Source organism: Elaeis guineensis, chromosome 15 (assembly GCF_000442705.2).
Source record: "Elaeis guineensis isolate ETL-2024a chromosome 15, EG11, whole genome shotgun sequence".
NCBI classification, from domain to species: Eukaryota; Viridiplantae; Streptophyta; class Magnoliopsida; order Arecales; family Arecaceae; genus Elaeis; species Elaeis guineensis.
Window position 1 is genome coordinate 64,877,914 of NC_026007.2, and position 26,358 is coordinate 64,904,271.

At 36.7% G+C, this 26,358-nt stretch overlaps 2 protein-coding genes across 2 annotated transcripts; one reads left to right on the top strand and one right to left on the bottom strand.

The window, feature by feature from the left end:
* Window positions 1-6,555: 6,555 nt before the first annotated feature.
* LOC105058260 (cyclin-dependent kinase inhibitor 1) lies at window positions 6,556-7,820 on the bottom strand. The gene is made up of 4 exons (XM_010941143.2): window positions 7,402-7,820; window positions 7,263-7,315; window positions 6,986-7,180; window positions 6,556-6,885 (listed from the first exon to the last, which is right to left on the bottom strand). Exons 1-4 carry the CDS (start codon window positions 7,780-7,782, stop codon window positions 6,816-6,818), a joined length of 699 nt encoding a protein of 232 aa, XP_010939445.1. The 5' UTR covers window positions 7,783-7,820; the 3' UTR covers window positions 6,556-6,815.
* A 9,145-nt stretch (window positions 7,821-16,965) lies between these two features.
* On the top strand, window positions 16,966-25,966 carry LOC140853977 (uncharacterized). Its single transcript, XM_073249102.1, has 6 exons — window positions 16,966-17,616; window positions 18,092-18,394; window positions 18,896-19,534; window positions 19,924-20,253; window positions 22,564-22,596; window positions 25,886-25,966. Exons 1-6 carry the CDS (start codon window positions 16,966-16,968, stop codon window positions 25,964-25,966), a joined length of 2,037 nt encoding a protein of 678 aa, XP_073105203.1.
* The last annotated feature ends 392 nt before the right edge of the window (window positions 25,967-26,358 follow it).

Here is a 26,358-nt window from a genome sequence, read left to right on the forward strand (position 1 = left end):
TTTTAAAAAAATATATTTTTATTATTATTTTAAAATTAGTATTTTTTTACTTCAAAGTATTAATAATAATAAAATAATAATATTTTTTCTTTTTTTCTTCCCTCTCACCAAGTATTTTTTTTAATTTTTTTTCTTCTTTTTTCTTCCTCCCACTGCCTCCGCCCCCACAGCATGGGATCTAGGTTACAGCCATCTGCACCATCCCCACTGCAGCCCCACCCCATTATCGTCCGTATCGGATGTACGAAAATAATTTTTCTGATATTGCTGTATTCTTATTATTATTCAAATTATTATTAATAATAAATTAATATTTTAAAAATAATATATTTAATATTATTTAAAAATAATATTATTTTAAAATAATAATATTATTTATTTTTTGAGATAAATTTTTTAAAAATAATATATTTTTATTATTAATAGTATTTTTAAAATAATATTTTTTAAAAAATAATATTTTTATTATTATTTTAAAATTAATATTTTTCCTTTTACTTCAAATTATTATTATTAATAAAATAATAAATTTTTTTATTTTTCTTCCTACACTCTAAATATTTTTTTACAATTAATATCTTAAAAAAATAATATTTTAAATTATTATTAGTAATAAAATAATAATATTTTTTCCTTTTTTCCTCCCCCTCCCCCAAATATTTTCTCTTTTTTTTCTTTTCTTTTTTCTTTTTTCCTCATTTCCTTCCCTTCCTCCCACCATCTCTCCCTCCCACCCCCCACCCCGCCGCGTCCCCCAGCTTCAGTGCCACCAACCCCCCTCCCCTCCCCTCCCCTCTGTGGCTTCATCCCATCATCATCCCCACCTGTTTCCTTTCTCAGCCCTAACGAATCCGAGCCCCTGTGGCTCCGCGGGAGCACCGACGATCGTCTCTTTCCTCTCCCGACTTCGGCACCACCAACTCAGCCCCACTCCATTGCCGTCCGTGCTGCATTCGCCGTCCGCATTGCACCCAGCTCCATGCAACTACCAAACCTCCTCCCCTCCCCTAGCTCTGATGCCACCAACATCCCTTTCCTCCCCTTTGCGGCCCCGACCTATTGTTGTTCCCTCCTGTTCTCTCCTCTAGTCCCAGCGAACCCGAGCCCTATGGCTCTGCATCAGCACTGGCGACCGCCCCTCCCCTACTCCAACTATAGCACCACCAACCCTCCCTCCCCTCCCCTCTTCTCCTCTGGCTCCGGCACCTCCAATCCCCCTCATCTCCCCTCCCCGGCCTCGGCCTCTATGTGACCACCACCCCCATCCCTTCCCTCCGGGCCCCAATGGCCATCTGTGCGAACACCAAAACCATCTCCAACGTCTTCATTAGGAATGACAGTGGAGCCACCTTGTTTAGCCTTGCCATCGGCTCGCCGTCTCCTCCTCCTCCTCCTTCAACACCACCACCACCTCGCTGCCACCTTCCATCCCCTCCTCCATCAAAAACTCTGTGTATATGAATCTACGACAATCCTCTCTAATCTCCTGATGGAGATTCTGATCCCAGTGGCTACTATCATCATGATCTTCTTCTCCCTGGTCCAATGGTGATGATCACAACTGCCACTGGTGCTGCCTCTAACGGTGGCTCTCCCTTCCTCCATCCCGCATCTTCAGATGTGTCATCGGTATCTCAAGAGCTTCAAGCTTCTCTTTGATCCCATAACCCACACCCTCGACCATGCCTTCCTTACACACGGCTCGCTCCTTCTTTAAAACCCTCCGTGCGATGCATCCTTTTTGTAGTACACGTGGCACAATAAAACTCATTTGAGGAGCTGAATTGGCAACACTCCAACACTCCTCCGTAGAGTATTATTTTATATATATACTAGTCAAAGACCCACGCATCGCATAGAGCCGGATACATGAAAATAATTTTTTAGATATTGTTGTCATATTTTTCAGATATTGCTATATTCTTATTATTATTCAAATTATTATTAATAATAAATTAATATTTTAAAAATAATATTTTTATTATTATTTTAAAATATTATTTTTTAAAATATTATTTTATTATTAATTTTAAAATTATTTTTTAAAAATAATATGTTATTATATAAATATTATTTTTAAATTAATAGTAAAATATTCTTTTTAAAATTATATTTTAAAAAAATTAAATTATTATTATTATTTTAAAACTAATATTTTTTACTTTAAATTATTATTAATAATAAAATAATATTATTATTTTTTTCTCTCTCTCCTTAAATATTTTTTTTATTTTTTTCTTCTTTTCTCTTCCTCCCGCCGGCCCCGCCCCCACAGCATAAGACCCAGGTCACGGCCATCCATGCCCCCCCATCATGGCCCCACCCCATAGCAGTCCATGCCGGATGCACAAAAATATTTTTTTTGATATTTCTGTATTCTTGTTATTATTCAAATTATTATTAATAATATTTTAAAAATAATATATTTAATATTATTAAAAAAATAATATTATTTTAAAATAATAATATTATTAATTTTTTGAAATATATTTTTAAAAATAATATGTTATTATTATTAATATAATTTTTAAAATAATATTTTGAAAAAATAATAATAATATTATTATTTTAAAATTAATATTTTTTCTGCTTCAAATTATTATTAATAATAAAATAATAATATTTTTTTTATTTTTTTCTTCTTCCCAAATATATTTTTTTAAAATTAATATTCTAAAAAAATAATAATTTAAATTATTATTAGTAATAAAATAATGATATTTTTTTCTTTTTTTTTTCTCCAAATATTTTTTTTCTTTTTTTCCCCTTCCCTTCCCTTCCTCCCCTCCCACCCTCCGCCCCGTCGCGTCCCCTGGCTCCAGCGCCACCAACCCCCCTCTCCTCTCCTATGCAATCCCGCCCCATCGTCGTCCCCTCTTGTTCCTTCCCTTGGACCCAGTGAGTCCGAACCCCTACAGCTCCGTGCGAGCACCGATGAGCACCCCTCCCCTCTCCTGGCTCTGGTGCCACCAACCCGGCCCCGTCCCACCTCGTCTGTGCCGCACTCATCGTCTGTATCACATCCAGCTCCATGCGACCACCAAATCTCCTTCCCTCCCCTCCCCCAGCTCTGACACCACCAACACCCCTCCCCTCCCCTTTGCGTCCCCGCCCCATTGCCGTCCCCTCCTATTCCCTTCCCCAACCCCAGCGAACCTGAGCCTCACGGCTCCGTGCGAGCACCGACGACCGCCCCTCCCCTCCTCCGGCTATAGCGCCATCAACCCCCCTCTCCTCTCTCGGCTCCGGCACTACCAGCCCCCTACCTCTGCCTCCGTGCGACCACCAGCCCCATCCCCTCCCCCCCAGGCCCCGACGGCCGTCCGCGCGAACATTAAAACTACCTCAAACATCTTCGTCAGGAATAATGGTGGGGCCACCTCATTCAGCCCCGCCATCAGTCGCATTCTCGTCGCCTCCTCCTCCTCCTTCACCACCACCACCACCTCGTTGCCACCTTCCATCCCCTCCTCTTCCACCAAAAACTCTATGTATATGAATCTACGACGATCCTCTCTGATCTCATGATGGAGATTCTGATCCCAGTGGCTACTGTCATCGGGATCTTCTTCTCCCTGATCCAGCAATGATGATCACAACTGCCATCGATGTCGCCTCCAATGGTGGCTCTCCCTTCCCCCACCCCACATCTTCGTGTGTGTCATTGGTATCTCAAGAGCTTTGAGCTTCTCTTTGACCCCATAACCCACATCCTTAACCACGCCTTCTCCTTATATGTGGCTCGCTCCTTCTTTGAAATCCTCCATGCAATATAGTACACATGGCACAACAAAACTCATTTGAGGTACTGAGTTGGCAACACTCCGATGCTCCTCTACAGAGTATTATATATATATATGATATCTTCTTTGAAACCCTCTACGCGATGCATCCTTTTTGTGGTATATGTGGCACAACAAAACTCATTTGAGGAGCTGAGTTAGTAATACTCCGACGTTCTTCTACAGAGTATTATTATTATTATTATTATTATTATTATTATTATTATTATTATTATTATATATATATATATATATATATATATATATATATATATATATGATAGGAGTTATGTATCTCAATTTACAAGATTTGAATCATCAATAAAAAAAAGAAGGATGTAAAATCCCACTATCACAATTTTTCACTTTTCTTTTTTTTTTTTTGAAAGATTTGAATTGAGTTGATTAATGAAATTCTTCTTTCTTCCAATCAGTTCAAATTGGTATGAGAGCCTTAATTCTCTATATTTGTGGAAGCCTTAGTTTATCGTCCAATATGCGAGTGATGCAAGTAGACGAGAGAAAGGGCTATTTGTGCTTGAGGTATATTGAAGGATAAGATGAATATAAATATGGTTGCTCATTCTACTTCTATAGATAACTTGATAAAGGGACGTTTAACATAACTATGGAGCATATTGTCTAACACAAGTGTTTGCACTCTTATAGCAAAACTTGTTCCTATATTTAGGGATCGGGATCTACCATCCAGTAAGGAAGATAAATATTGAAAACCATCTTCAAGCAAAGCTAAGTGGTTTAATCATACGGGAGGAAAGCAAATATTTTCTCACCTTTTATTCTGATTTAGCAAGGATTAAATCTTCTAACTAAAAGAAGCTTCGAGTCAAGAAGATCACTATATTTGATACGAATTACTTTGGCTATTACATATATCTAGAAAGAACATCAAACTCAATCTATCACTTTGGCTACTATAGTATCCAAAATGATTACTAAATTTGATGTAAACTGCTTTAGCCACATGGATAAGGGTGGAGAGAGTTCGAAAGTAAGATATGCCATATCAAAAAATTTAATTGTGCCAAACCTCCATATACCATAACTTAATCATATGATACCCAATGATAATATTCTTTTTTTTGGAATTGGGTAACTTTTGAGATATGATTTAAAATAGATCGAAATTTTATCATTTGGACTTCCAAATAAGCTGATCAAATCGATTTTTTTTTTTATTTGAGAAAGATTTGGTTGAGTATATCTTCCACTATGTGAAGAGTTAGGTGAAGCGACAGAAGAAAAAGTTAATATAAAAGTCAAATACCATCTTTTATAGAAAGAATTTTATTGTTATAATAAATAAGAGCTATATATTTCAATTTATGAGATACGCATCATCAATAAAAATAAAGAGGATGTAAACCTTACTTTTGTAACTTTTTAATTTTTTTAAAAAATTTGAATTGGGCAGGTTGAGATAATTTTTGCTTCTCTTAATCAAATTGAGTCAATCATGCGGTAGGGTCATCTCATTCATTGGTTCAATGGTGCAACCTCCAATTGGCGTCTCTGTGCAGTTACACTCTGTCCCTGACGTGTGTCCGGGCTAAGAATTTTACAATCATGATGCCTTAAAATAGTTAAAAATCATAGCAACCTAACCTTCAAAACTCACTTCATACATTAAAAAAAAAAAAAAAAAGTTTCATTATATCTCGTGAATTTTTCATCTTGTTTCTCTTCATTTCCTTTCTTCCCGCTCCAACTAGAATTGCGCATGACCGGTAGATGCTTTCACGTTCTAAAAAGTATTTCCATCGGTCATCACCATGCTGTCCCATAACAGCGAAAGGTATAGGTCTAACGCTTGCAAGGACCACTGCTCTTGCACTGTCGCCATCTCTGCATGCAGCATTTCCAGTTCATGCATATGATTTCAAATCCATGATTACCTCGCGCATCCCAAAACAAAAAGCACAGCCGGCTTTGCGTCTGTGGATCAAATGGTCCAACAGTTATCAACGCAATCAACTCCCAACCCATCATTACGTACACCAACCTTCCAAACAAAATGTAATTAAAAGTAATACTCATTTCCCATCCTCTATCCATCAAAATAGATTCTTATCATAGCAACACTTTTAGCACTTCGAACCAAACACAGGAAAGCAAAACTAGTAGATTAGATAGCGAAAAGACCTTGCTTGGAAAGATAAAACTAAGTTATTAAAATTTGTGCAAACTACCACAGCCGTCCATCCCTCGCCAATTTCACGAGTTCTCTCGGCCTTTCCCAAATGTCCACCTCTCTCCTTCCTATTTTTTTGTCCAATCTCCGCGTTATTCTCTCCGCTGCAGAGGCCGGATCTCAGCTTACTTCCGAGATACATATATATTTTTTAAATTCAATTCGGCTTTCTTGCGTAGAGGAGTCGCAGCCGGCCATCCAGCACCGCGAATTCCTGTAAGCTAACATTCCTTCTCCGCACAAAGTGCCGCCTGGGAAAGCCTCCATGTGCACCAGATCCAAGGCAATCCCCAAAATAGTAATCAATTTTAAAAAAAACTCATCTTTTAATCCAGAAAGGACGAAGGGAAAAAAAAGGCGTGGAGATGATTGGATGAGGGTCAGCTCACCATGTGCTACTCCCACCCTTTCCAAGCTACCTCCCCACCGGCGCCGCGGCCTCATCACCGGCGGCCACCGCCACCTAGGCCGGCGGCCACCGCCACCTAGGCCGGCGGCCACCGCAGCCGCCGCCGCCGAGGACAGCCCAAGATGCAAACGGTTAGAGGAGGGGAAAAGAGAGGGAGAAAATAGGGGGGAACAATTTATTAAACTTTTAAAATGATCCTCTTCCCCACCCGAAACGAGACGAAGGGAGCGGGGCTTCGGTTCAGAAGCTTCTCCGTATATCTCGTACTACAGCAAGATAGGGACAACGGAAGAGAAGGCGGTCGTTAACTTACAGTGCTGTACATTAATTCCCTAATTTTTAAAAAGGAAAAAAAGACAATAATAAAATAAAAATTTCCTGTTCTTTATTCTTTTTCCCCTTCTTCTGGTGATCATGGCTCCAATCGAACCCACTCGTACCGGCCATCCAACGGAACGTCGTTGGCGACGTCGTAGTTGTACCTGCGAGAGAGAGGGGGGAAAGCGCTAAGGTTAAGGCGGCGGTCAGATATCGTGCGCCGAAGGGACTAGAATGCGCCGAGGGAGGAGGGGAGGGACTTACCTGTCGCCGAAGAGTCGCAGATTCTCCGAGTTGGCTCTCTCCGCGGCCGCGAAGAACTCCTCGATCTCCGCCACTGGCGGCATCACTACGGCCGCCGCCATCTCTGTCGCCGATCTCCTCGATTTCCTCTTCTCCGCCGTTGATTCCAGATCGCCCGATTCGACACGCAGCTCGCTCGACGGCGTCGTTTCCCTCCTAAAAATTTGAAAAATTCAAATTAAATGATAAAATTAAGAAATATGCAATAAAATGGGAGGAAAATATGAAATAGGGTTACCTCTCTCTGCTGCACTCGAAATGACTTGGCAAAGTCTCCAACTCGTCGTCAACCTGAAAAGAAGAGAAGGGAACGAAGAATTCAGGTCAAACGAAACCCTAACGAGCTCAATTCCGTCTGAATTTCGGGTTCCGCTTACCTCTGGATCGCCGGATCCTTGGAGCGGCCGGGGGTCCTCGACGGAGGCGACCTCGCTGGACGCGTTGCTGGAGCTGCGAGAGAGGCGGTCCGGGGCGGGGCTGGGGCACCGCGCCCGCGAGCCGCCAGAATTTGCCGGTGTCCTTCGCGAGGTCATGACGACGCTCCGGCTCCGGAGCTGGAGGTAAGAATTCTGGACCACCCCCGCGGCCCCCGCCACCTTCCTCCGCTTCGAACCCGCTCTCTCCGCTGTCGCCGCCGCGGGGGAGGCGGAGGCGAGAGCCAGGGTCCGGGCCCTCGTTCTCACCCCCACCACCTGCGACACTTCCATCACCGCTACTTCCCCTCCGACCCCTCTGCACTTCCTCATGTACTTACCCATCTCTCTCTCCCCCCTCTCACTCTCTCTCTCTCTCTCTCTCTCTCTCTCTCTCGGTGGGAGAAAAAGGCGAAGGGGGCGGTGACGAGATCTGGATGGATGGCTGGGATTTACTTTACGGTGGGGCGTCACCTTTTCCCCGTTAACGGTGACGTCGCGGCCCGAAATGATGCCGTTTCGCGGATCTGGCCGTTGGGATTTTGGGAGGGATGGAGCGCGACGTGTCACCGGTCTCGGTCCGTTTAGTCACCGGCTCAGCCTCTCGGATTCCCTCGTGTCCGGTAACCCCACCCGTTAGTGCTCCTGCGAGATGGGATGGCAACAGGCTGCTGCCCGCGGCGCCCGGGATTAGTTTTGTGATCGCCCCACGTCCGTTTGGTAGGAAGCTGGTCAGAAGCGTAATAATTGTGCTAAGCACGAATTTCCTACCATGCCCTCTATCAGATCCTCATTTACGCAACTGCCACCGACCGTGTTTGATTCCCGGGTGGGTTATATGTTTATCGAGAAAGAATGGTTCTCCTTCCTTTGTCCGAATTCACCGTTGGATCACTCAGCGCACAAATCTCAAAACGTTCCTTCGCTATACTTTTTCCGCCTGCACGGTTTCAAACCGACCAGTAGATAATCCAACAGTTGATTCGCGCGAAGAAAGGTGACACCTTCTTTCGTGTGAAAGATACAACCCCATCCATGGATTCCCTTTTTCCGTTGCCCTGAACGAACTCCATGTGAGTCCCCAAAAAAGGGCCAAGACCGCTCGCTCGTCCGATTGCGATCAAACGGCCGTCATAATGAGTTCATAACTAGGGTGGCATATGTCGAAAAACTAATGAGACAAATTTCAAATGTTTATACCTTATAATAACGGGTGTTATTGTTAGACGTAATAATTACTCCAACCGAATACCAAGATTAACGACTCAGGGTCCTCAACTTCACTGGCAGTTAGGCTTTTGATCCCGGCCGTCCACGTGTATCAAGGGCTATGATGTATTTGCAGGCACTAATGACAGCTTTCTCTGTCATGGATGTATTAATTACTACGCACCATCTTACTGCGGAGTAGAGTTACGGTCTATACTTGTGATCAGGGCCGTCCACGCGTACAGAGGGGTTGATTAGTTACTGTTGGAACAGTAGAGACCACCGATAATTGGGTATTAGGGAGCACAGAGTGAGAGAATCTTGGCTTTTTAATGGGGCAAGTTTGTTTTAGGTTAAAAGTGACGGTTTGTGTTTGGTGCACCCATTGCCACCGCACGAATCGGGGACCACTGGGAGGCTTGTGGTCCATGGATCGGAAGGGTGGGAGGATAGGGATGACGACAAGAGGAAAGATTGTAGGCCCATCAGAAGAGGACAAAAGCGACGGCCAGAGAGGCTTCCTCGCTGTATTCTTGTTTAGTCTAAGATACGGAGCGTGTTTTTTTTTTACTTCCAAGTTCTGACCGTGCAATGGAGAGAATGGGGTGATCGATTAGACGCAGGAATCATTCAGGTCCGTACGATTAGGAGGCAGTCTTGGCTCATCGAGGAAGCGGCCAAGCACATGGAAGATTCGTATGGATGGTTTCAAATGGTGTATGATATGTAGTTATTTACTTGATCACATGGTCTAGGGCTGCCAAGGATCTGAGAACTATTAACAAAGAGCCTGGGTTTGTTTTTTACCCCAAAAAAAAAAACAGAGCCTGGGTTTGTTGCTCAAAAATTAAATCGAGGTCACTCAGGTCCATCATTCATGTCTAAGAAATATTACTATTTAATTGTCTAGTTATCAATTAAATGTAATTTTTCATCTCTGCCGCGAATCTAATGAATGGGCTAATTATCTTGCAAGTGTCAGGAGCAGTAGTAGGTCAACTGTGGTCTTCATTCTTTATCTTTGGAATCTTGCTTTTTTAGGTATTACTATTTCATTTAGTTTTATAAAAAAAATTAAAAAATTTGGAGAATTGATCAATCTTTTTTTTCTAAAAAATATAGAACATTCATAGGGTATGCTCAGGATCAGTGAAGATCCAGAAATTTTGCTTTGTGGGATCAATATAATAAAAAAACAAAAGAGTTATAAGAAGAAGAAAAAATAATAAAATATTATTTTTTAAAAATAATAAAATTTATAAAAAATGATAATATGTAATATGTTAAATATCTTTTATAATAAAATATTATAAAAGAGTACTATAATAAAATTTTAAATAATATTAAATGTTAAAATTATAATGACTAACTAAAAATTATTCTAATTATATATATTTGATATGAATGAAAAAAAGGAGGGGATGGAAAAAACTAAAAGAATGTTATGAAAAAAGAAGCTAAAAGAGATATACGTAATTCAGCTTGAGAAAAAAAAGATAAGAAGAATATATAGTTTTCTATTGCATCTGAATTGATTAGAATATAAAAAATAAATTGATGTGAGATTTAAATATAAGAGGTAAATGGATAGAGACTATAAGATTGGGATGGGGTATTAAAAGATAAATAAAAAATAATGAATAAAAAAAATAGGAAGAGGGGGAGAGAGATCAAAGTAGCATGAGAGAGGAAGAAAGATGTGGGATATGTGAATTATTAAAGAGAGAGAGAATGTATGTTATAATTATTCTTTTTATATTTTGATGCGGTCTTTTTAGGATATAAAAAATAAATTGATGTGGAGTTTAAGTGTAAGAGGTAGATGGATAGAGTTGGGGTGAAATATTAGAAGAAAAATAAATAAATAATTAATAAAAAAAGAAAGAAAGAGAGAGGTCAAAGTGGTGTGAGAGAGAGAAAGAAAGTAATAGAACATGTGAGTCATTAAAGACAGAGAATATAGGTCATAATTATTCTTTTGATGTAATTTTTTTTATCATTTACTTTTTAAAAATTTTACATAAAATATATAGAGTCAATTCATAAAATTAGTGAGGTCAATTTTGACTTTTCTACTAGTCAATATGGCTTTTCCTACTATTATATATATGTGTATGTGTGTGTATGTGTGCATGTGTGTGTGGGCATGCATGCGGGCGAGCGATCAATTTTTTTTTTGGGGTCAATTTTTTTTATATGTGGGGTCAATTTTTTTATATGTGGGGTCAATTTTGGGTGTGTGTTTGAATTTTTTTGTGAGATCAATTGATCCCACATTTTTTCACTTGTATCCACCATTGCTCAGAATAGATCAAAGAGCTTAATAGATAAAGATGAAGCAGATTTCTAATACATATCAGGCTACAATATTATAACACTTCTAGCAACTTGCAATGTTAGTATCTTTATTTTTGTGTAAGAAATAGCAAAATTATTAAACTTTCCATCAAACTTAACCTTAAGTACTCTAGACTATCGAGAACTTTGCCGGCTAGAGAGGAGAAAGAATGGCCTCTTCACCGGGAGAGAATTATATAAATTTTTTTAGTACTTTAACTTATTCTTAATATACATATATAATCTATTTATAAATTTATATAAAATAAATATATAAGAGATTACAACAATAAATTTCAGCAACATGACCACCATTGTCATCAACCATGCTAGTAGAATCTTTGGGAGTTATATCCGTGAACCACATTGTCAATATTGTCCAATATGTTACCAGAAAAACATTGATGCAACGAACAAATGGATAAGGAATTTATTTTTTTTACGATAAATTATATATTTTACCTTCACGGCATGTGTAAAAAGAAACTTGACTATAAAAGTATTAACGAGAGGGAATCACTTATTTCATGAAAAAGAAACAATAATTTAGAGATTCTCCAATCTCTCCGCAATTGTTACCACTATGATTAACTTAACTCCAACCCCACAAAATGCTCTATTCTAGTCCATAGGACAGACCCCGGCCCCCACCACCTTGACCTGCTTCCACGGTGATGGGTCCGGGTGCAGGGGCCATTTTTTAACCCAGAAAGGACAGCATACGACGATCCCAGAACCCAACATGTAGATGCTCAAAACATCCCCTAACTTTTGTTTTAAAAAAAAAAAAAAAAAAAAAAAATCCCCTAACTTTCTATAGCAGCGAGCTAGGGCTCATAGCCTAACAGTGTGGCCAGGCTTTCACGTAGAAAGAATTAGGGAAATCACATGGACACAGAACCTACTGGGCACAGAAAGCTAGGGTAAATAGCCTTCTATGGACGAGGGTGAGAGACGTTTCGTTAGGCGTACAATGTAGGCTTACAAAAGGGTCCCTGCAGCCTCATCCGCATGGGGAAAAAAAAAATTGTACTTTCCCTGAACTCCAGCGTGTTGCCCTTGTTCATAACTTGCATGGTGAATCTCTCTCTCCCTCTCTAAGTTGTGTGGTGGAGAAGTACTGCCAATATGTGCTGTGCCAATATACTTGTGTTGTCCTCATTGGTGGTGCCATGTGGATGCGCTTTAATATTTGGGATAGCTGCCTCCACCGGCCCCCATTATTGGTTAAAAATTCATGATGTGGTGATAAGATTGGCAGCTAGCCATGGCCGCCAAATATTGGATATCTTTAAGTCGCTGTTCCTTCTTGGTTGAAAGCTCCTGTACTGAGAGTCGCATTCATTGCATTAATTGGCTAGATAGGTAGCGGACCAAGCTAACGGCGTTTGGCCTAACCAACATAAAAGTTCGTGGCTACGGTACGACGTCCAACAGTGAATTGGAAAGAGATGGTGGAGCCGTGCCGGAACTACGAAGCCTGTTGTGGATTGCCCTGTAGCACGATGGCTTTAGAAAGCATCTTTCGAGTATAATTTTGTCGTCATTATATCAATTATGGGTCCGGTGTACGTTGATTTTAGTAGCTCAAACTTCAAAGCTAAATGAGGTTTATCCTTGTTGTATCTTTCATCCCAAAAAAAAAAAAAATGGTTCTCTTTTGTTCGCGACACCAAGTATTTGAGATGAAAGATATAGATCAGATTGTTTCGAAAGTTGTGTAAAAGTATAGTTTAAAAATTGACATTACGAAAAAGATCCATTATCTTTTCATGCAAAAGGCACAACCTAAACCTACGTAGATGGTAAACATTAAAGTTGTATGAAGACCTATCTGGTACCTGTGCCATATTAATTTCTAGCACTTGTAGAAGGTTTGGATACAGTAATTACCGTGATACATTTTGTCAGATGGAAGTGAAGCCATTTGTATTGTTATGAATGGTTGGATAGTTGCGAAACTTTTGTTCAATTATATCCACCAGCTCTTTATAAAGATTAGAAGTTGGGAAAGGCTGTATGTACGGAGAATATTAATTATTAACCTTGGCTGGTGATTTCTCCAGAGGGTCGGGACTTATTGTGGAATTAGATAACATGATTTTGGGTGCATTACAGGTTTTCAATTTTGAAATCATCAAGCTTTTATTATCTTTTATATTATAGGTTTTTGAACTCCAGAATTCTTAAAAGGTTAATGTTCCAAATAAAAGAAGGTAATTAATTAAAAAAAAGAAAAGAGTCTGATTTAAGTGGAGAAATCTAAATTAAGAAAACTATGTTGAATGCTCAAAATTTTAGTTTCATTGCTAAGGTCTTTCATGAAATTTCATAGCACAATCAAGCATCCTATCCTATAAAATCATAAGAAATTTAAAAAAAATAAAATCAGAAAATAATATGCATTCGCAGTGCTTCCAAAATTGATAAATAATTACTTTGAGTCATTTGGAGTGCCCTCATTAGTAGTACTAGAGTGAGCAAGGAGATTAAAAGCCCCTACAAAAATGGCATCTTCTTGGGAGGGTATCTCGTCTTGTACTCTTATAAGTAAACTTAGCATATTCAATATTAGATGGTTTCTATATATCACTTAATGTAAGATATCACCCAAGTGTATTGCACCTTAGTAAAACTTTTAGATAATCATATTATCCTAACATTATATACTATAATTAATTTAACTTGAGGAAAAAAAACATAAGTATTGTTCTTAATGCAAGTGGGCGTGCATATATTAGGGAACATCAGGGCCGCTGATGCTTTCTTTCATATATTCAAAGTCATTTATTGTTTCTCTCGTTTGCACCAGACATATTCAATACTGATAAAGAGAATGGCAAATCCTTCTTAGCACATATACTACATAGGTTTAGGATCTGAATCCAAAAAAGTGGCATTCTCAACATGGAGAGAAAGAATATGTTTGAAAATTATGCCACTATAACAAAATAGTTAAATAGAAACAAAATATTAAATTACAAAATATAGTTTGCTACTAATAAATACATTTGGCAATAAAATATAAAATTAATTATGAAATATATCCTATGTAATAATTTAATAACGGAATACCATTTCATTGTTAAAGTTTGTTACCAAAAATCTACTAATTTTGTTAATAAATTTACAATCCTTATTAAATCTTAACTATAGACAAAAAAAAATATTTATGAAATTTTTTAGTGATAAAATAGTTTACTCACTAAAATCGTATAGTATATATTGGCTAATTTTAGTGTTTGATGATGATAATAGTTTATCACCAAATACATATTTACTAGCTACTTATATCATTTTGTTGCAAAATATTGACTATTTGACAATGAATAAATTGTCATAATATATTCTTCATTGCATAGCTTTTGTGATGAAGTAATTTGTTTTGCTAATTATATATCAATTTTTTCTTTGAGAATGAAGTTCTTTTGTCACTAATATCTTCTATTTTTTTGTTACAAAATACTTTTCATCTGATTTGATTTTGTCTTTTTAATAATGATAGTATTTCATTGCCAAATATAAATTTATTGGGATGTATATAGTTTCATCTTGAATAATTAATAAACAACTCTCCAATATAATTTATGATGAAAGTAATTATTATAAATCTTCAGGCAATGAAATAGTTTAGTTGGTAGCATATTTTATTTTTGGGTATAAGGTACTTGTCATTGCCAATTATTTGTTTTTATTATGACAATAATTCTATTGTCATTGAATGTAAGGTTACTGGTGATATATATCATGTGGTTCATAGGTCATTACAAATTTTTTCTATATTTTTCTTGTCATATAACTTTTATGATGAAATAATTTTCATCACTGATTATCTATTGACAATAACAAATATATATATCATTTTAATAATAAAGTTAGATATAAATAAAATATTTTAACCATATTTATATACTTATAACAAACATGAGCAAAATGATTATTTTCCTCTTAAAATTTAACTTTCTGTTAAGAATATTTAGATCCTTCCAAAAAAAAGGGATCTTTGACTGATTGCAATTTAATGAATTTGATTATAGATTCTCTTGTTACTCTTGATTTTCAAATGAGTTAATTATTTTATTTTTTGACTGGATTTGATCGGATCTGATTATTAAATAGATCATACTACTCAAATTTAATTAACAGTTAATTGAATAGTTCGGCATGCACGTAGCTTGGATTGGTTCAAGATTTTCATTTTTTATTTTGTTTTCTGGTAAAGCAACGTTGAGTGCTTATGTTATAGGCATCAACATTACAAAATTATGTACCAGTTTTTAATGCTAGGAGAATAATAATTTACAGACAAAGAGTTCAAGGAATCAAAAGAGGAGGCTGGTGCAAAACCTATTTACAAGCATTAAAACTAATAGATGCAGTACAAAGCAAAGACAAAGTAGAGAGTAATGAAGTAGTTGATTTCTGAGATATGTGATGGATTAAAGATAGAAGATTCTTGCTGCACAGATTGGTGAAAGTAGGTCATAGTTAAAGAAGCTGACATATTCTCCCCACCATAGGTAGTCATATGTGGAGATAGATTCCTATTGCAATAATATTTGTGGGGGAAACAAAGTAAGCAACAAACCCAATAAGTGCCCAGCTACTTAGAACAGTTCATGGACAATAAGCATTGAGAGCCATAAAATTGAAGAAAATACAAAATCACAAGAATAGGTTGCGAAGGCCAATCCATTAAAGCAGAATAATAGATGTATATAATCATCAGCCAAATACAATAAACCAACTGTAGACCTTTCCATATGAAGTAAAATACACCTATAGGCCCTTCCAATTGCACATTATGCAAACTGTTGAAATGAGCAGTAGATCCCTCTGATTAGGAATACAATCTTCTAATTAGAGAGAAATATATTTATATAACTCCTAAATTGTAGATCCCTCTGATTATGAATGCAATCTTCTAGTTAGAGAAAAATATGTTTGTATAATTCCTAAATTGTAGATCCCTCTGATTAGGAATGCAATTTTCTAATTAGAGAAAAATATGTTTGTATAATTCCTAAATTGAGCCCCTGAAAATTAATAAAAAGGGCCCTTTTGGTCCTAGAGAAAGTATTCCTTCTTCCTCTGAAATCCTCGTCTTCACCTTCTCTTCTATTTTTTCTGTTTTTCAACATGGTATCAGAGCTCTTTGTTCCATGAATACGCTCTATTCCGCCTCATCTCAATCCCACACCCTGAGCCTCCATCACTACCACTACCGCCTCCACAGCTGTTGCCGTCAACACCGCAGCCGACGCTTCCGATGCTGCTGTCACGACCGCTACTGCATCTCAAATCTTCTCCGGATCCGATGTCTATGACACCCTGCCATCACCACTGTTGTTGCTGCTTCCGCCGCCGCCACTGCCATCACCGCCACTATTGCTGCTTCTGCTACTGCCGTCGATGCCACCGATGTTGCTACTGCCATCGACGCCACCGCCGTATACACCCGTGAACCACAGGATTGAGAACGGAAGCCGCTGACACCCTTTTCATTTGGAGCATCTTTTTTGGGAGTTTCTGAATATTATCGAGGTGTCTTTCATGCAAGCAGATATTTGACATTTTTTATTCATCATCTGAGTTTATCTCAGATCGTTGGTGAGAACAATTCAAATACCTTTTTCTCCCTCAAGTTTGTTCTTGTTTACTTGATCATTTAAGTGTTTTGTTTTGACAATGAGTGATAAAAATCCTTTAATCATGGAGGATTTAGAAAAGTTAATGGTTAGGATGATGGTATCTCGTACCTCGAGTAGTGAGTTTTCAAAGATCATCCTAGAAACTAACTCGGTCAAATTGGATGGGCCGGGTACCTACTTGAGTTGGATGTGACATGTTCGTTTAATTTTAGAGTCTCACAATGTTGAGGGATTTATAAGTGGTACTGCAAAAAGGCTAGAAAGAGATGAGATAGCTGTTAGACAGTGGAATTCTAATAACTCTCGGGCGGTAGCATGGTTCCTTGCCTCTATGGTACCAAGTGTTGCTCATACGGTTGAGGCACTGACGAATGCTTATGAGTTATGGCAGGCTGTAGCCATAACTTATTTCTATAAAGGCAATAATATGCATGCCCATAAGATCCAACGAGAGCTTCGAAATCTTACTCAGGGTTTTCGATCTGTAACAGAGTATGTTGGAGAATTAAAAAGGTTGTGGAACGATTTTGATTTTTATAGTCCCTTTACCCCTACTCATCCTGGTGATGTTGATGTGTTCCGCAAATGGATAGAGCGTCAGCGCCTTGTGGATTTTTTGGATGGACTAAATCCAGAGTTTGAGTATCAATACTCTTCTATTCTTAGTACACAGGAGTGGCCAACTCTTGATAAAACTATTTCCTTGGTTCTTAGTGAAGAAATTCGATTAGTCACTATGTCTTCTTCTACAAACACAGCTATACGATCTGCACTTGTGGTACAGCCAACTACTCTTGGAAGCTCTTCTCCTATCAATTCTGCTCAAGAAACTCAGCCTCAACCTCGTGGGGTTAAGATTTGTGACCACTGTCATAAGCCGGGCCACATCAAAGCTTACTGCTACGAGCTGCATGGTCGTCCAACTAGAGGCCGTGGTCGTGGAGGTGGTCGTTCTGGTAGAGGCCGTGGTCGGTATAATCAGGTTCATTTTTCTTCTATGGGGGATTTATCAGTCGAAGAAATATAACTTTTGAAAAAATTTAAATCTGGTGTAAATATTTCTGAAAGCAGCACTTTCATAAAAGATTTTTCAAATCAACTAACCAGTTCTCTCTATCAGGATAATTTTGCCCAAATAGGTATCAATGATCAAATTCATGCTCTTAACTGTAGTAATTTTTCTCCATGGGTAGTTGACTCTGGAGCATCCAATCATATGACTGGATCCTTTAGAGATTTTGTGTCTTATATTCTCGGTTCTGATCATGATAAAGTTCATCTTGCTGATGGCCTTTATCCCTATTTCTGAAAAATGATCTATCAAATGCACTTTCGAATTACTCTTATCATCTGTTCTACATGTTCCTAGATTTTCTATCAATCTCCTATCCATTAGTGCTATTACGAATGATCTTGATTGTGCCGTAACTTTTTTCAAAACACATTGTGTCTTTCAGGAGCCAAAGACAGGGAGAAAACTTGGAACTGGCATAATGCGTAATGGGCTCTACTATTTGGAGGGAGAAGTGTCCGAAGGCTACTCAGAAATCAGTTTGACAGTTTCATTTTCACAAGAGGAATACCTATTGCTCCAGCACCACAGGCTTGGTCATCTTCTATTTACTCTCTTAGCTCGTATGTTTCCAACTATTTTTGAATCATATAATAAAGAAAAGCTTGTATGTGATGCCTGTGAACTAGCTAAACACACTAGAAGTATTTATCCAGGCTTAGGCCTGCATAGTAAAGTAATGTTTGAGGTAGTTCATTCTGATGTATGGGGATCCTGTGGGACCATCGCTATTTCTGATCATCGATGGTTCGTCACTTTTATTGATTGTTTTAGTCGTTGCACTTGGGTTTATCTATTAAAAAATAAAAATAAAGTATTTCAGTCATTTAGAGATTTTCATAAAATGATTGGTACTCAATATGGAGCAACTCTTAAGATTTTTCGCTCTGATAATGTGACAGAGTATCTTAATAAAGAATTTGAGGAGTATACACATAATAATGGTATTACACATCAAACAACTTGTGTTGACACACCGGCTCAAAATAGAGTTGCTGAAAGAAAGAATAGACACCTACTTGAAGTGATAAGATGTTTGATATTTTTTATGAATGTTCCTAAGTTCTTATGGGGAGAAGCAGTGTTAACTGCGGCGTATCTAATTAATCGAATGCCACTTCGAACTTTGGACTATAAGATACCTCTTGAATGCCTACAAGGAATTAATTCTTTCATAATTTCTCCCAAGGTATTTGGCTGTGTTTGTTTTGTTCGGGATCATCGACCTTCGGTTGGCAAGCTTGATGCTCGTGCCCTCAAGTGTATTTTTGTTGATTATTCCTCTACTCAAAAAGGATACAAATGTTGGTGTCCGACTGAGCGAAAGTTGTTTATCAGTATGAATGTAACATTTCGGGAGTCTGAGCTATTCTATATATCTTCTGTGTCCTCTTCCTCTCCCGTCACCTCTGAAACTGGTCGAGAGGGGGAGTTCTCTGGAGGGAGTCCTATTACTGTGGATGTTGGTATAAATGATAGATCTGATACTCAGGGAGAGTTTATTTCTATTAATGCTAGTTCTGACACTCAAGGAGAAGCATCTAAAACTGCATCTGAGACTCTCTCACAGCCTGTTACTTCAGTTTCATCTGATTCATCTCCTCTCTCAGAGCCTATTATGCATTCTCCAGTCTCCAAGTCTTCCTCTCCTGTCCCGACGGTTTTATCTTCTACGATGAATGGTAATTCTTCTGTACCTCCCATTCATTTTACATTAGATAATAATGATCTAAATATTCCTATTGCTTTACGTAAGCCTACTCGTCATGCTGGTATTCCTGCTCGACTTAAGGATGGAGTGGGGTACAAACATGACATCACTAACTTTGTATCCTATGAGTCTCTCTCTCTCCATCTTATCAGAGTTTTATAGCTTCTTTGTCCTCTGTCTCTATACTCAAGAACTAGAAGGTTGCTAAGGAAGACCCCAAGTGGAAAGCCGCCATGCTTGAGGAAATACGAGCACTAGAAAAAAATAATACATGGAAACTTGTATCTTTGCCAGCTGATAAACAAACTGTGGGATGCAAATAGATTTTTATAGTTAAACAGACACCTGAGGGTACTGTTGAACGGTACGAAGCTCGTTTGGTAGCAAAATGATATATACAGACTTATGGCATCGACTATGATGAAACTTTTGCACCTGTTGCAAAAATGAACTCTATTAGAACCCTTATATCATATGCTGCTAATTTCGGATGGGATCTGTTCCAGCTCGATGTAAAGAATGCTTTTCTTCATGGAGAACTTCAGGAGGAGGTATATATGGATATTCCTCCAGAATTTGCTACCGCTCAGACAGTGGACAAAGTATGCCAGTTACGACGCTCTCTTTATGGTCTGAAGCAGTCATCTCGTGCTTGGTTCAATCGCTTCCAGCGAGCAATCATTCAGATGGGGTATAAACAGAGCAATGCAGATCACACACTCTTCTTTCGGCACAACAAGGATAAGATTGCTGTTTTGATTGTCTATGTTGATGATATTGTGGTCACAGGAGATGATTTTGAGGAGATAGCTCATTTGAAGGCTCAGCTGTCACAGGTATTTGAGGTGAAGGATCTTGGACATCTTCGATATTTTTTTGGGATAGAAGTTGCTCGTTCTTCAAAAGAGATTTTTCTCTCCCAAAGAAAATATATTCTAAATCTTCTTATAGAAATTGGTATGTTGGGATGTCGACCTATTGCCACTCCTATTGAACAAAATCATCGACTAGTAGTCGATACCGGTGTCCCTGTTGATCGAGAACGTTATCAATGATTGGTAGGACGTTTGATTTATCTATCTCATACACGGCCTGATATTGCATTCGCCGTTAGTGTGGTAAGTCAGTTTATGCATGATCCACATTCAGTTCATATGGATACTGTGATATGGATACTTCGTTACCTCAAAAGCTGTCCTGATCGTGGTTTGCTTTATTCTTGTCATAGCAACCTACGGATGGAGTGTTATATAGATGCTGATTGGACTGGATCACTTGATGACCGTTGCTCTACCTCAGGTTACTGTACTTTTGTTGGAGGTAATCTAGTCACTTGGCGAAGCAAGAAACAGAATGTAGTTGCTCGATCTACTGCTGAAGCAGAGTATCGAGCTATGGCACATGGCGTGTGTGAAATTTTATGGTTGCGGATCTTGTTATTGGATTTAGATCTTTATCAGTCATCGCCCCTTATGCTATATTGTGACAACAAGGCAGCAATCAATATTGCTAATAATAGTACAGCATGATCGGATGAAGCACATCGAGATCGATCAATATTTTATCAAGAAAAAGCTTAATGCCAGAATCATTTGTATGCCTTATGTGCGATCTGCTAGTCAACTAGCAGACATTTTGACCAAAGGTCTTAGTATGCATTATTTTTCATTTATTCATGACAAGATGGGTCTTTATGATATCTATAACTCATCTTGAGGGGGAGTGTTGAAATGAGCTGTAGATCCCTTTGATTAGGAATGCAATCTTCTAATTAGAGGAAAATATGTTTATATAATTCCTAAATTGTAGATCCCTCTAATTAGGAATGCAATCTTCTAGTTAGAGGGAAATATGTTTGTATAACTCCTAAATTGTAGATCCCTCTGATTAGGAATGCAATCTTCTAATTAGAGGAAAATATGTTTGTATAATTCTTAAATTGAGCCCCTGAAAATTAATAAAAAAGATTATTTTGATCTCAGAGAAAGTATTCCTTCTTCCTCTGAAATCCTCGTCTTCACCTTCTCTTCTATTTTTTCTGTTTTTCAACACAAACCTAGTTTGAATATGCCTACCATTACAGAGTAGCTCTTGAGACTTTTATTGACTCCCTCCTCCTTTATTTGGTTGCTGGTTGCTACCCATGACCTATGAATCAAGTAAAACCTTTTGTTGTAATAGTAAGATGAGTAAAATTTTAATACGACCCATATAATCTGCTTGGCAGCACCATATGGTTGCACAGAAAATACAAGAAACCAAGTCTTTTTGCAAAAATGACTATAGAGGAAGATAGGGATGGTCCAAAACTGCTTTCATTAGTAAGCTGCTGAGAAATTCAGTCAATTATAAACAGGAATGAAGTCAGTATGTGACTATAGAGAATAAAATTGAATGCTATGGTGACATTCAGATTAAGGGTGAACGGCGATTAATCTCCCCTTTGTTAGTCTGCAAAATGGCATTAAATTAGTGGGTTATCCCATCAGTTGGAAGCAGAGTAAAATCTGTATCTAATGTCCACTTAGCTGCATAGTCAGCTGCTTTGTTGCCTGTGCAATGAGTATGAGAGACTTTGCAGCTCAAAATGGTTGTCAACCAGTTATGTATATCAGCAAGTAGTGGAGAATTGTAACATGTTAGGTTTCTAGGAGATTTTAACTATTTGATGACTGAGGCAGAATCCCCTTCAATGTGTATTGTTAAGTCATGAAATTCTATAAAACAATTAATAATCCTAATCAGGTCGCAGCTAGTTTAGCTTACAAAACATCCAAAATATGAAGTAATTTACCTCCAGCATGGAGAAGATTGCCCATTGAATCTAATGACATATCCAGCTACTACTTTGGGAAAATTGGTAGTTGCATCAAAGTTGAGTTTAATAGCTCCAATGGGAGGGGGTGACCAAGAGACATTGTTATTGCTAGGGGTTGATGGGACTTGAAAGAAGCCACCCTAGTGCCATGATGGGGCTATTACCGAATTAAAAGAAGCATAGTCTGAAGTAGCAATTAGGACTTTTGAAACTAAGTGATGAGGAGTTATATAAATTCGCTGAAAAATTTGATCATTACAGGCAAGCCACATTTGAGAAACAAAGGAGGCAAATAAGACTTAATGATAATGTTCAACTTGATTTGTAGAAAGGAGTTCCACAAGATCCAATACGGTGGAAGGTATGAAGTTTAGCCCGATCATATCTAGCAAAATTGTCTAGCAGCTTACTGCAAAAGGACGAGAGTATAACATATTGGGCATTTTCCTCAGTTACCTCACACAAATCATAATGGCATGGAGTATTAGATAGAATGCCCCTTCTGCAAAGAAGACTTTTAAAAGGTAGACGATTTTAAAGCAATCGCCACTAAAAGAATTTCGCTCTCCTTGGCATATTAAGTTTCCAAATCCAAGCAAAATTATTGGAAGAAGTAATAGTGTGCAAAGGACTAACAAGAGGATACATATCAGTGCTTAAGATATGAGTTTTTTCATAAGATCCCCAACAAAGCTGATTAGCCCAAAGTCCTTGTGGTAAAAGAATACCAGTAATTTGAGTCATCATCTCAGCAAAAAATTGATTAGCTAGTCTATCTATATCCCACTGTCTATTAGGATTAATGAAATTCTGAAGAGTTAGATCTGTATTAATGTTCTCAACATTTATAAAAGTGGTCCACTGAGAGATAGGTGTCATGGACAACCAAGGATTCAGGTATAAGTTTATTGCTTCTTCTATGCCAACCGACCAAATGAATTGAGAATGAGCAAGGTATCCAACTTTATAGATTTTAGACTAAACAGTTGAGCAATACTGGGGTTTATGATAGTCTTCCCAAGATCCCAAAAAGCGATACTTTTTAGAGACAAGCTTAGCCCAAAGGGACTTGGAATGAAGAACAAGATTTATTGCCAGTTTACAAAGAAGCTTTGTCTTGCTTCTAATATGACAAGTCCAAGCCCTCCTTGATGCTTAGGACTACACACTGTTGACCATGCAATAGGATGAAAAGCCAATCGATCCGAAGAATGCCTCCAAAGAAAAGCTCTGAATTCCTTTTCCAATTTATAAAGAAAAAACATAGGCATAGGAATATAAGATATAGAATATAGAGGAATTGATGTCAACATAGATTGTAGAAGGATTGCTCTACTAGCAAGAGACAGAGCTTTTTACTTTCAAGAATTAACCCATGATAATACCTTTTTCTTGATAAAAGTAAAATTAGATAATTGCAAGGCCTTCCCTCAAATTGGTACATCCAAATATTTCCATACACCATTCTTCTCATGAATTTGGAATAGACTTCAAATTTGGTTCTTCAATGCAGATGAAGTATGTGAACTGAATTTGATTTGAGATTTTGCACATTGTTGGCCTGTCCAGAAATATAACAATAGGCATCTATAATTAAGAGAAGGCATACTCCATCCTTGACTATTGTCGGACTCACACTACAAGAAAAGAGTATTTTTACGACAGAATTATTTACGATGCAAAAATTTCGTCGCCACTAACAGCATTTATGATGAAAAATAAATTTCATCATAAATAATAAAATATTTACGATGAATATAATTTTCATCTTAAATAATTGCATATTAACGATGAAAAAATTATTCCATCGTAAATATAAATTATTTACGATGAATATTTTTATCATAAATCATACATCATTTATTTTAATTTTAAATTTTTAAATATTTATGATGAAAATATTTTCATCGTAAATAATTTAAGTATTTATGATGAAAAATATTTTTTCATCTGCAATAAGTTTATTCTCAACGAAAATATTTTTATCGCCAATATTTGAAAAAAATAAAAAATTTAAAAATTTAAAAATTATAGATTATTTACGATGAAAATATTACATCGTAAATAATTGAGTATTTATGATAAAAAAAAAATTATTATAAATACTCTTTATTTATGATTGAAATATTTTCATCATAAATAGTTAAAAAATCAAAAATTAAAAAAAATAATAAAATTATTTATTATTTATGATGAAAATTTTTCATCATAAATAATCATTTTTTATGATGATAAATTTTTTTTGTCATAAATACTTGATTATTTACGACGAAGCTCTTTTCATCACAAATAGTTAAAAAAATAAAAAATTTTAAAAAATCAAAAATTATTAATTATTTATGAACTATAAGTAGTTGAGCATGCAAAATAATATTAACGTAAAATAATCACATGAAATCTAATCCCGAGGGCCCAATGATTTTTTATTTTTTAAAATATTTTTTATCTAAAAATAATAAATATATTTTTTATTTTTTAAATATTTTTAACTAAAAATATTTTTTAAAAATATTTTTTTTTCTAAATGAGCTCCAAATTCAGCCGTCCACGACCCCCGCTCCCACGGCACCGGTGCCGTCACCCAACTCGTGCTGCCCAGACTCGACCCCTGCAACCCTCGCTCTCGTGGCGTCGCCCCTCGCAACCCAACCCCCACGATGCCGCCGTCCTCTCTAACCCCCCACGACCTGAATCCTAACTCGGATCCTAATCAGATCCCGATCTGGATCCTAATCCGAATCGAGATCTCGATCCGGATCCCGACCTCAATCCAATTCAAATCATGATCCAGATTTTATTTTTATTAATCAAATAATAAAATATTTGAATTTAAATTTTTTATTTATAAAAAAATATTATAAATATAAATTAAATATATATATTCATAAATTATTTTTTTTAAAAATATGTAAATTGTTAGCGACAAAATTATTCTTGAAGAAATATTGATCGTCAAAAAATATATTAATGATGAAAAATTGATCGTAAATAAATTTTTTAATAAATTTAAAAATATCAAAATTTTATATTAAATTAATAGTGATGAAAATATTTTTATCATAAATAATTAAAAATTTATTAGTGATAAAAATTTACGTCAAAAATTATAATATTTATGATATAAAATATACATTACTAATATTTTTTAAAATTTAATTTTTATAAAAATTTTTAGTTAAATTAATAACAATGAAAATATTTTTATCATAAATAATTGATAATTTGTTAGCGATAAAAATATTTATAAAAAATTATCATATTTGTGATAAAAAATTTATGTCACTAATATTTTTTTAAATTTATTTTTTATAAAAATTTTTAATTAAATTAATAGCGATGAATATGATTCATCGTAAATAATTATTTTTTTATTAGTGACGTAATATTTCATCATAAATTATTTTTTTTATAACTAAAATTTTTCATCATAAATAGTTTTCGAAAAAAAGATATTTTTAATGATAAAATTTTTTTATCGATAATATCGATTATTGACAACGAAAATTTTTTTCATCGTAAAAAATTATCAACGACGTCATTATTTATGATAAAATATTATCGACGATAATTTCATCGCTAATAATTATTACCGATGAAAATTCATATTAGCGATGAATTTTTTACATCTCTAATATCCTGTTCTGTTGTAGTGTTATAAGCATGCAATCATCCGCAAAAAAATAAGTGAGAGATTGGAGGCCCATTCTGCTAGGCCAATAGGCATGAAGTAGGTGATTTTGCACTGTAAATTGCATGAAATAAGAGAATACTTTAAAGCATAAAGCAGGTGATTTTGCAATGTAAACTGCAAGAAATAAGAGAATACTTTAAAGCATAAAATGAACATATAAGGTGATAGTGGGTGTCCTTGGCACAATTCTCTTGCTGGTTGAAACCAAGAAGTAGGTATGCCATTGATGAGTAAGAAAAATAGAGCCTGAGTGACATATTGCTGAATTAAAGATATAAATTTAGTATGGAATCCAAGTTGTTTAAGTGAGGAGAATAAGAAATCCCATGACACATGATCGGAGGCTTTTTCCATATCTAATTTGATCATCATTAAACTTCAAGAAGGTGAAGCTCATTATAGAGAATGCATTAGTTCCTGACTTATCTGAAT

What these genes read in the sequence shown, in the direction of transcription:
- LOC105058260 (XM_010941143.2), bottom strand. Translation starts at nt 7,782, where the DNA reads ATGGGTAAGTACATGAGGAAGTGCAGAGGGGTCGGAGGGGAAGTAGCG. An exon ending in TTCGAGTGCAGCAGAGAGAG is followed by an intron (nt 7,181 to 7,262) that starts GTAACCCTATTT and finishes TCAAATTTTTAG; the next exon opens with GAGGGAAACGACGCCGTCGA. An exon ending in CTGCGACTCTTCGGCGACAG is followed by an intron (nt 6,886 to 6,985) that starts GTAAGTCCCTCC and finishes TCTCTCTCGCAG; the next exon opens with GTACAACTACGACGTCGCCA.
- LOC140853977 (XM_073249102.1), top strand. Translation starts at nt 16,966, where the DNA reads ATGGTACCAAGTGTTGCTCATACGGTTGAGGCACTGACGAATGCTTAT. An exon ending in GCCGTGGTCGGTATAATCAG is followed by an intron (nt 17,617 to 18,091) that starts GTTCATTTTTCT and finishes TGTGTCTTTCAG; the next exon opens with GAGCCAAAGACAGGGAGAAA. An exon ending in AACATGACATCACTAACTTT is followed by an intron (nt 19,535 to 19,923) that starts GTATCCTATGAG and finishes GATCTGTTCCAG; the next exon opens with CTCGATGTAAAGAATGCTTT.